The 17,734-nt window shown below is 32.6% G+C and overlaps 1 protein-coding gene and 1 long non-coding RNA gene across 2 annotated transcripts in view; both read right to left on the bottom strand.

Annotated features, from left to right (window-relative positions):
- Positions 1-11,317, bottom strand: part of LOC148307160 (uncharacterized) — a 45,126-nt gene extending 33,809 nt beyond the window's left edge. Inside the window, exons 1-3 of the mRNA XM_088263881.1 lie at positions 11,303-11,317; positions 10,821-11,060; positions 4,153-4,231 (exon numbers count right to left, since the gene is read on the bottom strand). Of these exons, the coding sequence (XP_088120007.1) occupies positions 4,153-4,231; positions 10,821-11,060; positions 11,303-11,317 (334 nt within the window). The remainder of the gene's footprint in view (positions 1-4,152; positions 4,232-10,820; positions 11,061-11,302) is intronic.
- Positions 11,318-12,814: 1,497 nt separating this feature from the next.
- Positions 12,815-17,734, bottom strand: part of LOC148307159 (uncharacterized) — a 78,647-nt gene continuing 73,727 nt past the window's right edge. Inside the window, exon 3 of the long non-coding RNA XR_015837892.1 lies at positions 12,815-13,876. This is a non-coding gene — a long non-coding RNA (uncharacterized LOC148307159). The remainder of the gene's footprint in view (positions 13,877-17,734) is intronic.

Here is a 17,734-nt window from a genome sequence, read left to right as displayed (position 1 = left end):
CATTCAATAATTGATTCTGAAGTCACTTTGTGGGAAAATCTATCCATATTAAATTAGAATTTCACTTGGTAAATACTATAAATCCATTTTTTTTTAAATATGAGAATACAACATATCAGAAATAGCAAGTTACACATATAATATATACAAGTATTTCAGAACAAGTAGGTACCGTATTTTACTGACTAAAAGACACACATTTTTTAACAATTTCTTTTAAAAAAATTTGTCTTCTTCTTCCTGGCTCCATTCCAACTTATCGTCTTTGTAGACTGTGGGGATCAGCTCTCTTCGTACTCAGGTTGTAGGTCCTTCTATCACGGACAACGTCACCTAGGTCATACCTTTAAATCATGTTATCTTTCTGTATTCATGATTTTTTCAGTCTTCCTCTAGATGTCTTTTTAGGAAGATCCATGGCGATTGCTTGGTTTACAATATGATCAGGTTCTCAGCATCCTATGTGCCCATATCATCTCAATAACATTTCCTCTACCTTACTTTTGATGCCTGTTATAAACAGGCTTCCACAAATCCATGAACTCTTTATTTTTTCTGTGAGAGACATTCCACTTTAAAAAATGTATTTTACCATGTTGGTACCACGGAGTTTTGGGTATGTTCGCCTCAGGGCCAACCCTGAGGGATGTTTGCCTCAGAAAACATGGAATTACACAATTATAGTAAAATTTTGGTGTTGTGTGGTGGACTACATTGTTCATTTTACGATTCCCATCACTACAACATTACACCACACATTTAACAAAAGTCTTCTTATTATTTTTTGACATCTCATCAAAGATGAAGAAGAATATGGAAGTCTGGGCATTTACGGGGCTGACGACCGTCATCGTCTGGTTTAAGTGATCACTTTACACGCGTGTAACATTCACCAATTCTACCCATTATTGACAACCACACTATTCAAATTCTTGGAAGTTCTATATATAAATGAACCAATTTAGAAACCTTGTTCTTGAATCACTAGAACTTCACTAAAGACATCTATTGGTGAGATGTAAAGAAGCTTTTTACTAAGCAGAAACTCTTATATTAGTATGTGAGGTCCAAATCCTGGATTATAATAATATGAAAATAACTCCTGACTTCCATATTCTTCTTCATCTTTGATGAGATGTCAAAAAATAATATGAAAATAACTCCTGTAATTGGAGATAATCCAGATTTTGTGAACAAGTATTTGGACACACTCAAAATGTTGTAAGAGTCTTCTTGCTTACTTTTTTATTTTTTTTTAAATGTATACCCTTAAATGTTTGTTTGTAATGTATTTATTAATTATTGAATAAATTGAATTGAAAATTGAATTGAATTGAATACAATGTTGCCAGATAGAGACAAATTTTCCGCGGCATCGACTGTATGGCCATTTTTAAGACTGGCGGAATTTTAAATCAATCACTGGGCATCTTTATAATAATTTCCAGTGTAAGACGCGCCAGAATTTTGGAGACAATTTTTTAGTAAAAATATGCGTCTTACAGTTTGTAGAATACGGTACTTGTACTCAGCTGCCCAAACTCAAAACACAGTAAGGAACATTTTTTTTGTAGTACGTTTTTTTTTGCATTTTTGGACTAAGGTCATTCTACTTAGTCCAAAAATGAAAAAAATCGTACTACAAAAAAATGTCCCTTACTGTGTTTTAAGTTTGGACAGCTGAGTACAAGTACTGTATTCTACAAACTGTTAGGCGCACATTTTTTTTAAAAAATTGTCTCCAAAATTCTGGTACGTCTTATACTGGAAATTAATATAAAGATGTGTTTACATTTGAAAACGTAAGTGGAAGACGTACGGGAAGGAGAAAGTGGGAAAGATCAAAGTTTCTTTTTTATAATTTATTCCTTAGACACCGTGTGTGAAATGTAGACTTCGATAAGTTTGTAAAAGTTCAAAAGTTCCCCCTATTGTCCATGTTTTCACTGATAAAAATATTTAAAAAAACAGCTTCTAACCCCTCTTCATCTATCAACGTCCCAAGGGCAAAACTCTCAAATTTAGACTGAGCTAGTAAAACTAATGGTAAAACGTAAATGGCCAAGCCATGTACTCCGCAAGCCTCCTGAGGGTCGCCATCTTGACTCTTTTAGAAGGCATCAGTTTCCCGCCCACTGCTGACAATCCTAAGGTAGTTCTTCTAACCTGACTTAACCGAGGAATTAGCTTTGAACTATGAAAATACAAAGAAAATACGAAAATATAAGACCTTTAACCGTGTTCTTAACCGCTATCGTTCAGTGTCTAAAAATTATGCTTCAAATAGGGTATTTAAAATTTCCTAAGTCAAATCCTACCGGATTCGGAATAAGCTTCAAAATTTGAAAATACTTAGAAAATACGAAAATATAATACCTTTAACCGTTATCGTTCGGTGCCTAAAAATTATGCTTCAAATAGGGTATTTGAAATTTCCCATGTCAATTCCTACCGGATTCGGAATTAACTTTAAACTTTGAAAATACTAAGAAAATACGAAAATATAATACCTATAACCGTTATCGTTCGGTGACTAAAAATTATGCTTCAAATAGGGTATTTAAAATTTCTCAAGTCAAATCCTACCTGATTCGGAATTAACTTTAAACTTTGAAAATACTAAGAAAATACGAAAATATAATACCCATAACCATTATCGTTCAGTGCCTAAAAATTATGCTTCAAATAGGGTATTTGAAATTTCCCAAGTCAATTCCTACCGGATTCGGAATTAGCTTTAAACTTTGAAAATACTAAGAAAATACGAAAATATAATACCCATAACCATTATCGTTCAGTGCCTAAAAATTATGCTTCAAATAGGGTATTTGAAATTTCCCAAATCAATTCCTACCGGATTCGGAATTAGCTTTAAACTATGAAAATACGAAAATATAATACCTTTAACCGTAATTTTAACCGTTATCGTTCAGTGTCCAAAAATTATTTATTGATTTTTCGTTTAATTTGTAGAACTCCATTTTAATTTGTGTATCATTTTTTAATCAAACACAGATTTTTTGAGTCTACTAAGTTGTATTTTACTAACAAAAACCCACAAAAAAATTATATTGTGACGAATTTGTTTGAAAATGCCATAACTAGGCAAAACAATTGCCACTATATTAATTTTTAATATGTTTTTGTTGATAAAATACAACTTAGTAGACTCAAATTATCTATAATATAAAACCCTTATCCGCATGCCAATGGTGCATAGGGCACTGCGTCATATAAACGCAGTGTTATCTTGATCGTTTACACATGAAGGAAAGGTGATCAGCCCTCCGCTTCAGGTACCAGTCCAGGGTAATATTGAATAAATATGACAGTGAAAAAATCACTTATATTTATTTTACCCCCCTTGGGAATCGAACACCCTCAGGACCTCCAGAACGGTAGCCGAGCGTGCTGACCATTACACTACGGAGGCTGACAAAATATCTAGTGTTTGATTACAAAGTGTATACATACATCTAAAAAGTATGCTTCAAATGGGGTATATAAAAGACCCCAGACATATTCATGTAAAATGGCTTCTAGAAAAATCAGTCTGAATACGAACATTACAAAAACGACCATGCGCATCCAACACCTCATTATCTCCTGTCTGCTGCTTTTATGGTCCATGTTTCAGCAGCATACAGAAAAGCGGAGTGGACCAAGCTCCTGACAAGCTTCATCTTGGTGTTGTTACTCACACCCCGGTCTTTCCAGATTTTTCTAGTGTTGACATATCGCTCACTCCTTTCAACAACGCCAATAAATCAAAATACTTGATTTTTCAGGAGATCGGAAAATATAATGAAACGTATTAAAAATAAATATCAAGCTACTTATTGAGCTTTTTACTGCGCAAGATCTGTGATCTTTTTAGGTAAAACCTGAATGTTTTTTCTCCATTTGAAAAATATATAGTATATTTAAAAAAATAATCAAACAATGCCTTTTCTTCAAATTGCAAAAACAACACTTTCTGCCCTGTAGCGGGTAAATATTAAGTTAAAATATGCGGCATTCCGAAAACATGCACGACTGAAAATTGTCGATTTTTGATATATGACGTTGTTGGGAGGAGTGAGCGATATTTAAAAAAAATATATATGTGATTGGGTTCAAAGTGTTTTATTTTTATCTTTAAAATGTAATTACCTTTGGCAGGGGAGGGTCTTGGGGAGGGGGCCGCAGGGGGCGGGGCGGGGGCACGCGTGACGCAGGGGCTACCATCGCTCTGGAAAAAACAAAACAAAATATGAGATTGCCAATAAAAACTTCAAAAATGTTTCAAATGACTTACAGCACCAACAAACCGCTTTTTAACAGAGAAATTCATCGTTTGTAATAAACGAAGATATAATAAAATACGTGAGGAGCCGATAGACACAACTAAGTTTGGAGTAAGGTAACTAACTAACTAACTAACCATCACGTCGCTTCCCCGCAGATTTTTTAAAAAATATTTATGTTAACAACCTGTATATATCCAATACCAAACAATTCTAACAGAAATTTAAATATTTAGGAACCAAGTACTTCAAAAACCTACCGACAGATATTAAAAAAGACATTAAAAGCATTAAAAAAAAAATTATGTACATATTTAATCTAAAAAAGAAAATAATTTAAAAACATAGTTTTTGTAAAATTGAATTATGTTACCAAAAAACATAAACAATAAATAATAAGACCCTCTCCAAGCACAAGAGCTTAGTCTCTTTATTAGAGAGAGCTGCGTTATTCTTTTTTTTTTTTTTCAAAACATATTACATCCATAAGTCATATACATAAAATTTTCCCGATGAGTAATTTCTTTTTCTCATTTTGGGACATGGGATTAAGGTTAACTAGACTGGAACACAAATAATAAAGTAACAAAAAAGATACCTAAAGTAATACATGGCAAAATATAAAAACAATAAACAGATTTTAAGATTTTTAAAGTAGAAATGTATGGAAAATTTAATGAATAATATTAAATTAAACTTATATAATTTTATTCATTGATTCGTCACTTTGTGGTAAATTCTATTAATTTTTAATTAATATTTACTATTATTTTTTGACATCTCATCAAAGATGAAGAAGAATATGGAAGTCTGGGCATTTACGGGGCTGACGACCGTCATGCTGGTTTAAGTGATCACTTTACACACGTGCAACATTCACCAATTCTACCCATTATTGACAACCACACTACTCAAATTCTTAGAAGTTCTATATATATGAACCAATTTAGAAACCTTGTTCTTGAATCACAAGAACTTCACTAGAGACATCTATTGGTGAGATCTAAAGAGGCTTTTTATCAAGCAGAAACTCTTATATTAGTATGTGAGGTCCGAATCCTGGATTATTATCACACACATGAGAACCGCCGGAAAATACCATTTTCATTTTTATTATTTAAGCTTATAATTTGACCAGAGTAATGTATTTAATGAGATGTCAAAAAGTAATACATTAAATAAATTTAAATAATTAAAAAATTAAATAATTCAAATCTTAAAGGAACCTTCCCTGACGTTATTCAACTTTAATTCCCGAATGAAAACACCCCTTACCTGAATTTATAAACTTTTTTCAGGAAAGCTACAGATGCTGTCTGTTACACGCAGATACAAGTTCTCATAATAATTATTCGTTAGACGTTATGAAAGCATACTGACGCATTGCACAGTGACGTACAATCAACTATTTAATAAGCTGGAAAATGTAATACAGAAGTTGAATTTCTACGACCAGTGACGTGCCTATGTAGCATGGTTCGCTGGAACAGACAGGTACAGGTAGAAAACATTGTTTTTAATCAGAATAAAAAGACTTAACCTACTCTCATATAGGAAAAAGCTACAACATATTGAGTGTGTCCAAATACTAAATCTATAGGAGTTATTTTTCATATATTTTATTTTTTATTTTTTTATTGGTTCATATATTGTTCAGTCCTTTCAACAACGTCATATATAAAAAAAACTTGATTTTTCAGGAGATAGTTTTTAAAGTGTAAGAATATATTGTAATACAATGAATTAAAAATAAATATCAAGTCACTTATTGAACTTTTTACTGTGCAACTGATCTTTTTAGGTAAAACCTGAATGTTTTTTCGCCATTTGAAAAATGTTTAGTTTATTGAAAAAAATAATTAAACAATACCTTTTCTTCAAAATGCAAAAACATCACTTTCTGCCCTGTAACGAGTTGATATATAATTAAACATATGCCGCTTTTGCTGGGATATAGTACATTTTCTGGGCATTCCGAAAACATAACTGAAAATTGACGATTTTTCATTAATGACGTTGTGGAAAGGAGTGAGCGATATATTTAACTTTCAAGAATTTCAGTAGTATGCTTGTCAATAATCTCTTTAACCAGCCTATGATGGTCGTAAGCCCCGTAAATGCCAAGACGTAAATATTCTTTTTCATCTATGTTGAGATGTCAAAAAATAATATGTTAAATACGTCCGCCTCCGTAGTGTAATGGTCAGCACGCTCGGCTATCGTTCTGGAGGTCCCGGATTCGATTCTCAGGGGGGGTCAAATAAATATAAGTGATATAATACTGTAATATAAATACTGTAATATTTATTCAATATTACCCTGGACTGGTACCTGAAGCGGAGGGCTGATCACCTTTCCTTCATGTGTAAACGATCGAGATAACTCTGCATTTATATATCGCAGTGCCCTATGCACCATTGGGGTGCGGATAAGGGTTTTATTATTATTAAATACATTACAAACTTTTTTTGAAATATTATATTTTAAAATAAAAAAATACTAACCACAAAGTAAATGCTGTCAATATTAAACATATCAATAATATAATTTATATTCGAAGCACTAGCTTTGTGATATTCCATTTTATAATTAAAATGTAACTTTGTTTTAATAACTTAATTATAATGTCTACCGGTTTCGAAGCTAACCGTTTCTTTATCAGGACTGAATAATACTTAAACTCTTTCTACTAAACAATATTCAAAATATTTTGGCGGTTAGGGAAAGAAGCTTGGGTAGATCGCAAGTGGCTTTATTTATTTATTTATTTTTATTTATTTTTTTATTGCCAATCAACAAAAAAATAAAGCCACTTGCGATCTACCAAAGCTTCTTTCCCTAACCATCAAAATATTTTGAGTATTGTTTAGTAGATAGAGTTTTAGTATTAATCAGTCTTGATAAAGAAGCGGTTAGCTTCGAAACCGGTAGACATTATAATTAAGTTATAATAAAATATATTCATAGTGATTTTAAAGCATAGTTACATTTTAATTATATATATATATATATATATATATATATATATATATATATATATATATATATATATATATATATATATATATATATATATATATATATATTAATAATAATTGACTGTCTGCATGTCAGTTCGCAAATGAATATCCAGGTACCTTGACAAAGATTGGCCAATCACGTTGCCACAACGGAATGTCAACCTGCGGTTGACAGTTTGTACAGACCCATAACATCCCCTTACCAATACACTTACTCTGCTGTATAATTAGAACGGGGTAGGTTAATGGTACATTCTGATGTATGTACTAACAATATATAATAAAAATTTAGATAAATTAAATATATTATTTTTTGACATCTCATCAAAGATGAAGAAGAATATACATTTTTGTCTGGGCATTTACGGGGCTGACGACCGTCATAGGCTGGTTTAAGTGATCACTTTACACACGTGTAACATTCACCAATTCTACCCATTATTGATAACCACACTACTCAAATTCTTGGAAGTTCTCTATATATGAACCAATTTAGAAACCTTGTTCTTGAATCACTAGAACTTCACTAGAGACATCTATTGGTGAGATGGAAAGAAGCTTTTTACTAAACAGAAACTCTTACATTAGTATGCGAGGTCCGAATCCTGGATTATAATCACACACATGAGAAACGCCTGAAAATACCAATTTCATTTTTATTATTTAAGCTTATAATTTACTTACATTTCACCAATAGATGTCTCTAGTGAGGTTCTTCAAAATTTTAATAGAATAAAATGGCTGACAATCATGGATAGAACGGCGAATGTTACACGTATAAAGTGATAACTTAAACCAGCCTAAGACAAGTAAACCCTGTAAATCCAGCCTCCTCTTTAGTATTCCTCTTCACCTATGCTGGGATTATCCACATTTGTTGCTAGGTGGAAAATAACAATTTGGAAGGCTAAGGGTACGTCCTCCCTCCTCCCTTATATATTTCCACCCCACATTTGAGGGATATGATTCGAAGCGATGGGTGTCTTAATTATGCATGTATCCTACAAGCCCGCCCTTAAGGTAAATATAAGGTTTAGTGCTAAATTGAAAGCCATCCTCTAGCCTAATCTCCTCCGATTACACTCATTCATGTCTGTGGAGCCTCTATAGCAGTGACTCTAAACCTTTTTGAAGTCAGGGAGCAATCAAATCTAAAGATTAAAAATACTACAAAAAAACTTTATTTTTTTTATTATTGAAAAATCACCAGAATATTTTTAAAAAATTACAAAATATTAAAAAATTAAATAAATAAAATTCCAATTAGAGGTTTTCACTTAAGAAATCAAAAAATTAAAATAAACTGTCATAACTACATAACCATATAATAAACTTACATAACATATTACTTAATTCTTCTTCTCCGTCTTATACCTCATTGCTGAGGGTTGTGACCCTTGCAGAAGCAATGACTCTTCTCCAGTTATCCCTTGACTGCGCTGCACGTAGCGCTCCAACCACTGAGGTGCCTGCTGCTGCCTTAATTTGATCGGTCCATCGTGTGGGGATCTTCCTCTCCCTCTCTTTCCCTCCAGGCTACCGATCACAACTAGTCGTTCCAGGCTATTCTCGTTGCCACGCGCAACGTGTCCAAAGAACTGGGGAATCCGTCGGGTACAGATATCAACCAGAATAGTCAAGCCATTATTACTTAATAATATAAATCAACTAGTCAAATAGATATCAATAATATTTCTCTTAAACGTATTAAAACAAACATTATTGATGTTGATGCCTTGATCCAATTTGATTTGATTGATTGTGACCGCCTCCGTAGTGTATATATATATATATATATATATATATATATATATATATATATATATATATATATATATATATATATATATATATATATATATATATATATACATATATATATGTGTGTGTGTGTGTGTGTATGATGTAAATTAAGTGTAAATAATAGTTTATATTAGTGTAATATAAGATAATTTAAGAATTAAATAAAATTAAAAAGTCATATTCAATCTTTTCTCCCAATAAAGTTTAGTACAAATTTATTTTTAATATTATTTTTCGTGTTCATAATTTCGCGAAGCACTTGCAACAAGATCGCGGAGCACCGATTGAGAACCACTGATCTATAGAGAACGGATTACTATACGCCGACAGAATTTTAATAGAAAAGATGGGGAAATACTAATGAGAACCTGTTTGAACCGAAATCTTAAAGCTTAAAGCTTGAGGAGAGATATTGACATGGAAAGCTCGAATTAGAAACTTTATCAACGAACCCACATCCGCACCCGATGGTGCATAGAGCACCATCGGATTCAGCTGCAGATCCATCATATCATCCCTTCCTTAGTTTCATCATACTATATTTTCCTTAGTTTTTACACTTTTGCCCCTTAACCCCTTACCTAATCCCAAACAAAACCCAATGTATTAACCAAATCAAAACTTAATAAATCACCTCGTGACGTGTTAAAAGCTCCATCTCTGATAAGCTTTACTAAACGCCTGAAACATTAGTACTCGTATCTATTATTGGAACCCCAACTGTCCATCGTACCATCTTTTCCTTAGTTTTTCCACTTTGACCCCTGAACTCTTTTCCTGTTCCTGAACAAAACTGTATGTTCATATTCACAACTGCCTACTCCATATGCACTATATTCTTACATAACCTAACATTAACTACATACCTGAAACATTACTGTATGATTTACAACATTTTAAGTGTGTCCGAATTTGGACACACTCAAAATGTTGTAAATTAATTATCTGGTGAAATTATAAGCTTAAATAATAAAAATGAAAATGGTATTTTCTAGCGTTTCTCATGTGTGTGATTATAATCCAGGATTCGGACCTCACATACTAATATAAGAGTTTCTACTTAGTAAAAAGCTTCTTTACATCTCACCAATAGATGTCTCTAGTGAAGTTCTAGTGATTCAAGAACAAGGTTTCTAAATTGGATCATTTATATAGAACTTCCGAGAATTTGAGTAGTGTGGTTGTCAATAATGGGTAGAATTGGTGAATGTTACACGTGTGTAAAGCGATCACTTAAACCAGCTTATGACGGTCGTCAGCCCCGTAAATGCCCAGACTTCCATATTCTTCTTCATCTTTGATGAGATGTCACAAAATAATATTACTATATGACCTTGGAATAATTGTCCATCACATCATCCTTTCCTAGGTTCCTCCACTTTACTCCATGAACTCCTTACCTGATCCTAAACAAAACCTCATGTCCACATTGACAATTGAGCTTGCTGGAGCGAAAAACCCAAACCTTGGAACCCTAACTGCCGATTATATCACCCTTTCCTTAGTTTCTCCACTTTTCCCCCCGAACTCCTTTCCTGATCCTGAACAAAACCTCATGTCCACATTAACAATTGAGCTTGATGTATCGAAATACCCTCATATCATCCTTTCCTTAGTTTCTCCACTTTTCCCCCCGAACTCCTTTCCTGATCCTGAACAAAACCTCATGTCTACATTAACAATTGAGCTTGATGGAGCGAAAGACACTAACCTTGGGCGTCTGGGGCGTCGGAGCCACCGGTGTCCTGCGCGCTGGGGGGTCGGAGGGCGGGGGAGTGGGGGGCAGGGGGGGTGGGGAGGGCGCGCCGCTGCGCACGCGCAGCCTAGCCAGCGCGCTGCGTAGCCCCTCCGTGGTCGGCCGCCCGCAGCCGCTGCGGTAGCCGGTCAGGGCGCGCGGGGGGCTGCGCCCGCCCCGGCAGCCCTTGGCGAGCAGCTCCGGGGGCCGCGGGGGCTGCCGCGCGACGCTTCACCACTCTGAGACCTGGTCCTGATCCAGGTGTCACCAAGATTCACAATGTCACTACAGCCAATCAAAGCACTCAAGCACTTGAAGCACTTAGATAACGTATCCAAGAACTTGGTATCCAAGAACGACACTCGAGACCATAGAGATATTTTAAAATCAAGGGCAGATGGTTTGAAACACTCTGATATATTATCCCAAGCTGAAGATCATCAAAGGACAAGGCTCACAAGCTCTTGAAGCATTCAGATAACTGACCCAAAGGCAATTATTTAGCATCCAAGAATGACACTTGAGGCTATAGAGGTGTTTTAAAACCAAGGGCAGATGGTTTGAAACACTTTTATATCTTATCTCAAGCTGGAGATCACAAAAGAACAAGGCTGTCGAAGCACTCGGATAACGTTTCCAAAAGCAAATATATGGCATCCAAAAATGACACTCGAGGTTGTAAAGATGTTTTGAAAACTGGCTTATCCCAATCCAGATATCATCCAAGAGCGAGTTTCAAGCCTGTCAAACTATTGAAGCATTAAGAGTATCCAAAGGCAAGTTTATGGTATCCGACAATGAAACTTGAGGCTTTTTAGATGTTTAAAAACTGACTTTTCTTATTCCAAGCCGAATATCATCCAGGAACAAAGCTCAAAGCTGTTAAACTCTTGAAGCACGCAGATAACCTATCCAAAGGTGTCCAAGAATGACACTTGAAGCTATATGGTGTTTAAGAACAAACTTCCAACTATTTGAAAATACTCTCTAATCTTTATTCTCCAAAAGTATCAGATCTCAAAGATTACTAATGGTATTGTATGCCTCAGGGTCTAGCTATTAAACAACCCTCAAAGCTTTAAATATCTTCGATAGCTGAATCTATGCCAGATATATCTTCACCAAAAGTATCCGATCTCGACGATTTCTAATGATACTATTTGCTTCAGGGTATACTGAACAACCCTTGCAGATTTGAAGCAGATCTTTGGTAGCTGAATCCAAGCCAGATATCTCTACTCCAAATGTATCAGATCACAATGATAACTATGCGACTCAGGATGTCTTAGCTGAATCCAAGCCAGATATCTCTACTCCAAATGTATCAGATCACAATGATTACTTATGAAACTATGCGGCTCGGAATGTTTTAGCTAAATCCAAGCCAGATATCTCTACTCCAAAAGTATCAGATCACAATGATTCCTTATGATTCTATGCGACTCAGGATGTCTTAGCTGAATCCAAGCAAGATATTTCTACTCCAAAAGTATTAGATCACAATGATTACTTATGAAACTATGCGACTTAGGATGTCTTAGCTGAATCCAAGCCAGATATTTCTACTCCAAAAGTATCAGATCACAATGATTACTTACGATACTATGCGACTCAGAATGTCTTAGCCAAATCCACGCCAGATATCTCTACTCCAAATGTATCAGATCACAATGATTACTTATGAAACTATGTTACTCTGAATGTCTTAGCTGAATCCAAGTCAGATATTTCTACTCCAAAAGTATCAGATCACAATGATAACTTATGATACTATGCGACTTACGATGTCTTAGCTGAATCTAAGCCAGATATTTCTACTCCAAAAGTATCAGATCACAATGATGATACTATGCAACTCAGAATTTCTCGATTTGACTGATAATCCTCGAAGATTTAAGAATCCAGGCTAGATTTTCTTTTCGAAATGTTTCAGATCTCCACAAGGTATCAAAACCAATTGCTTTTAAAATTTTCTTTCATACACTTTGATCGAACGGTAGTGAATCGATTGTGACTTGCTTGATATATATACAGACTATGAACAAATTTCAGATTCTTGATTTGTATCAAATGAACAGTATTGATTGTTCAAATTCTGTTACAATGTATTTTCTTCATTCGTTTCAATGATACCATACATATGAAATATCTCCCCCTTCGTGTATGGTGATGTATTTTATTCTCAATTACACGTATTTCGTCTTCGTTCTCAATTGCCAAATATATTCAATTTCTCCGCAATATTTCACAATTCAATTTTCAACGCTCTTTGATTTTCAAAAAGAGTCAACATATTTTCCGCTTTCACAGAATCGATTTCACTTTCATACTATTATTTCCGCTTCTTCGAGCTGAATTAATGAAACGAAGCGTCGCTTTAACGACTATATATATTTCAAATAATTACCTCTCCTACCCTTCTTATATGATATTTATATGTTGTTATATTTCAGTCTTGATTGTAGCTTTTGTTAAGAGAAAATTCTAATTCTTGCATAGATTTGAGAAAATCAAGTGATATTGTATACGAATTACCTTCGAAAGAAGTCAAGATAGTGTTGCTAGTATAGACGATGAAATAGCAAAATAATTCAGTTTTATTTTATTATGTTGACAGTATTTTTGTGATTCTTGATTGTTTGATTCTAAGTGCTTTAGAAATTTGTGCTAAATATCTTAAAGAAGATGCTGGTCTACATAGGAAGAAGGTTTTTAGATGCGCTTCTGGTGATGCTATGGTCCCATTGTAAAGTATTGATTGAGCTTTTTTCGAATCTGAAAACACTTAGCGATCACTTTCACGATACGACGCACTCCGCCAAGTGGCGATACACAAGAAAGAAAACACTTTTGTCTGCATTATTAAAATTCCGATTAGAGTTTCACGTATCGCGAACGGAGGCGATTCGTTCCAAAGCTCGAACAAACTTTAAAAGCTCCCAGCGCATAATTCAAGAAAACTCGCACTTTGAAATTTAAACTTTAGCTGGATTTAATCTGAAGATTTGATGCTTCGGGTCCAATACCGGAATCTGAAACAGAAAATTTAAACAATGATTACAAAAAAACAATTAATTATTTACTACATTTTGAACGTTAATTTCAGGAATTGTAGATATATATATATATATATATATATATATATATATATATATATATATATATATATATATATATATATATATATATATATATATATATATATATATATATAATATATATATATATATATATATATATATATATACATATATATATATATATATATATATATATATATATATATATATATATATACTCTACATTTAAGTATGTACGTTATATCATCTTATAAATAAAATCAACGTCTCTGAAATGATGACATAATCCGGGTAAAATTAATTTCAGGAATTGTAGATATATATATATATATATATATATATATATATATATATATATATATATATATATATATATATATATATATATATATATATATATATATTTATACATATATATATATATATTTATATATATATATATATATATATATATATATATATATATATATATATATATATATATATATATATATACATATATATATATATATATATATATATATATATATATATATATATATATATATATATATATATATATATATATATATATATATATATATATATATATATATATATATATATATATATACATATATATATATATATATATATATATATATTTATATATATATATATATATATATATATATATATATATATATATATATATATATATATATATATATATATATATATATATATATATATATATATATATATATACTCTACATTTAAGTAAGTACGTTATATCATCTTATAAATAAAATCAACGTCTCTGAAATGATGACATAATCCAGGTAAAATTAATTTCAGGAACTGTGTTTTGTTTTATGGAGGGAGGGGGGATGATCATATGTACAAGTTTAGATTGGATTGCGAGGAGTACTTTCACACCCCAATGTAACAATCGGAAAATAATAACACCGGAACGTAAACAATGACGAAACGTGTACACGACACGTTAGATTGCGACCTTCGGGGAAATTCGTGCAAAGTACTCGAACCCTTAACGCCTTGTTTGCCAGGACTATGCCAAAAATACCACAGTATAAAATAAAAAAAATATAACAGTAAAATGTGTTTCATAATTTATGAACATTATTTGTGCCATTATTTCATCTTCGACGCGACGACTTTATTTTTTGCATATCTCTCTGATTATTTTTTTACATCTGAACTAGATGAATATGGAATTCTAGGCATTAACAGGGCCTACGAGTAAGTACATAAGTTTATTTATTGACTTGGCGTTTAATTTGAAGAACTCCATTTTAATTTATGTATTAATTTTAAATCAAACACAGATTTTTTGAGTCTACTAAGTTGTATTTTATTAACAAAAAACACATAAAAAATTATATTGTGACAATTGTTTCGCCTTGTTAGGGCATTATCAAACGAATGTCACTCGTTTGATAATGCCCTAACAAGGCGAAACAATTGTCGCAATATAATTTTTTATGTGTTTTTTGTTAATAAAATACAACTTAGTAGACTCAAAAAATCTGTGTTTGATTTAAAATTAATACATAAAGTACATAAGTGATCACTTAACACACGTGTAACATTCACCAATTCTACCCACGATTGACAACCACACTTTTCAAATTCTTGGAAGCTCTATATAAGTATATGAACCAATTCAGAAACATTGTTGAATTCAAAATTTCTTGAATTCAAAAAACTTCACTTTTTTCATGTTGAGATGTCAAAAAATAATGTAAAAAGAACTCCTAATTGGAGATAATCTAGATTTGTGAACAAGTATTTTAATATTATTTTTTGACATCTCATCAAAGATGAAGAAGAATATGGAAGTCTGGGCATTTACGGGGCTTACGACCGTCATAGGCTGGTTTAAGTGATCACTTTACACACGTGTAACATTCACCAATTCTACCCATGATTGACAACCACACTTTTCAAACTCTTGGAAGTTCTATATATATGAACCAATTTAGAAACCTTGTTCATGAATCACTAGAACTTCACTAGAGACATCTATTGGTGAGATGTAAAGAAGCTTTTTACTAAGCAGAAACTCTTATATTAGTATGTGAGATCCGAATCCTGGATTATAATCACACACATGAGAAACGCCAGAAAATACCATTTTCATTTTTATTATTAAGCTTATAATTTGACCAGATAATTTATTTACAACATTTTGAGTGTGTCCAAATACTTGTTCACAAAATCTGGATTATCTCCAATTAAATTGGTTCATGTATATAGAACTTCCAAGAATTGGAGTAGTGTGGTTGTCAATAATGGGTAGAATTGGTGAATGTTACACGAGTGTAAAGTGATCACTTAAACCAGCCTATGACGGTCGTAAGCCCCGTAAATGCCCAGACTTCCATATTCTTCCTCATCTTTGATGAGATGTCAAAAAATAATATGAAAATAACTCCTGTAATTGGAGATAATCCAGATTCTGTGAACAAGTATTTGGACACACTCAAAATGTTGTAAGTATTTTAATGTTGTATATTTTCTCGTTTCTCTTAAGTATTTTCATAACTTAAAATGTTGTAATATTACAACTAATCGTTATTGTAAATCATCATTTAATTCTAAATATCGATGTATGATTTATTGAAACAAGAAAAACCTAATATGAATAGACAATTTGTGAACAACCCTGAAGGAATCCCTAACATACTGTCAAAAATGTACCTGATACTTTTTAAAATCATGACGTCAGATCCGACGGATCCGGTATTTCTCGCTAGAGTACCGAAAGCCGATATATCGGGTTTTGGTAGCCAGAGGGTTAAATCGTACGAGACTGTACATAATTTGAAATGTAAGGTAATGTATTATTTATGTTTACAACACTTTGAGTGTGTCCAAATACTTGTTCGCATATCGCTCACTCCTTTCAACAACGTCATTAATCAAAAAACTTGATTTTTCAGGCTATCGTTTTTAAAGTTTAAAAATATAATCAAATGTTTTGAAAATAAATATCAAGCCACTTATTAAACTTTTAACTGTGCAACAGATCTGTTTAGGTAACCTGAGAATTTTTTCTCCGTTTGAAAAATATTTATATATTTAAAAAAATTATTAAACAATACATTTTATTCAAAATGCAAAAACAACATTTTCTACCCTGTCGCGGGTAAATATTGATTTTAAAATTTGCCGCTTTTGCTAGGATATAGTACATTTTCTGGGCATTCCGAAAACATGCACAACTGAAAATTTACGATTTTTTTATATATGACGTTGAAAGGAGTGAGCGATATCTGGGTTTCTCCACATTTTTGACATCTCTATATAGATAAAGAAGATAAAATTTGTAGAACTATAAAACTGTGAAAAATAAGTATAACTTTAAGAAAGTATAAATTTATTGATTGTTAAATAATATTAAAAAAAGGTTAACTAAGTTGTATTTTATTGTTTAAAAACAAAAACAATTACAAAAAAAAAAAACAAAAAATAATAATAATAAAAAAATACTAAAAAAAAACCTTAGCATGATCAGGGAAGCATTCTTCATTTTTACTCTGGTCACCCAATCTACATTATAACGGCCATACGCCACCAAAAACCAGCCAGAATTAAAATAGAAACTTGCTTTATTTACGAAGACAGATTGGTATGGCGTTCTTTTCTCTCTGACTACCCCTTCAAAAAGCGTTGTAACGATTAGTTCGCTAGCTAGTTAGTTCCTCTGTGCTGAAATTCGTGGCCTACTTCGCACCGGAAGCGAGTCAATTTAACGGCTTCCGGTGACGTCAGTCTCCCGCGAATTCTGCACGGTATGGCGTCGGA

Source organism: Brachycentrus maculatus, unplaced genomic scaffold, assembly GCF_059751285.1.
Source record: "Brachycentrus maculatus isolate JH-2025_06_01 unplaced genomic scaffold, ASM5975128v1 h1tg000206l, whole genome shotgun sequence".
Lineage (NCBI taxonomy): Eukaryota > Metazoa > Arthropoda > Insecta > Trichoptera > Brachycentridae > Brachycentrus > Brachycentrus maculatus.
The sequence above is the reverse complement of the archived record's forward strand: the minus strand, read 5'-3'. Positions and strand labels throughout refer to the sequence as shown.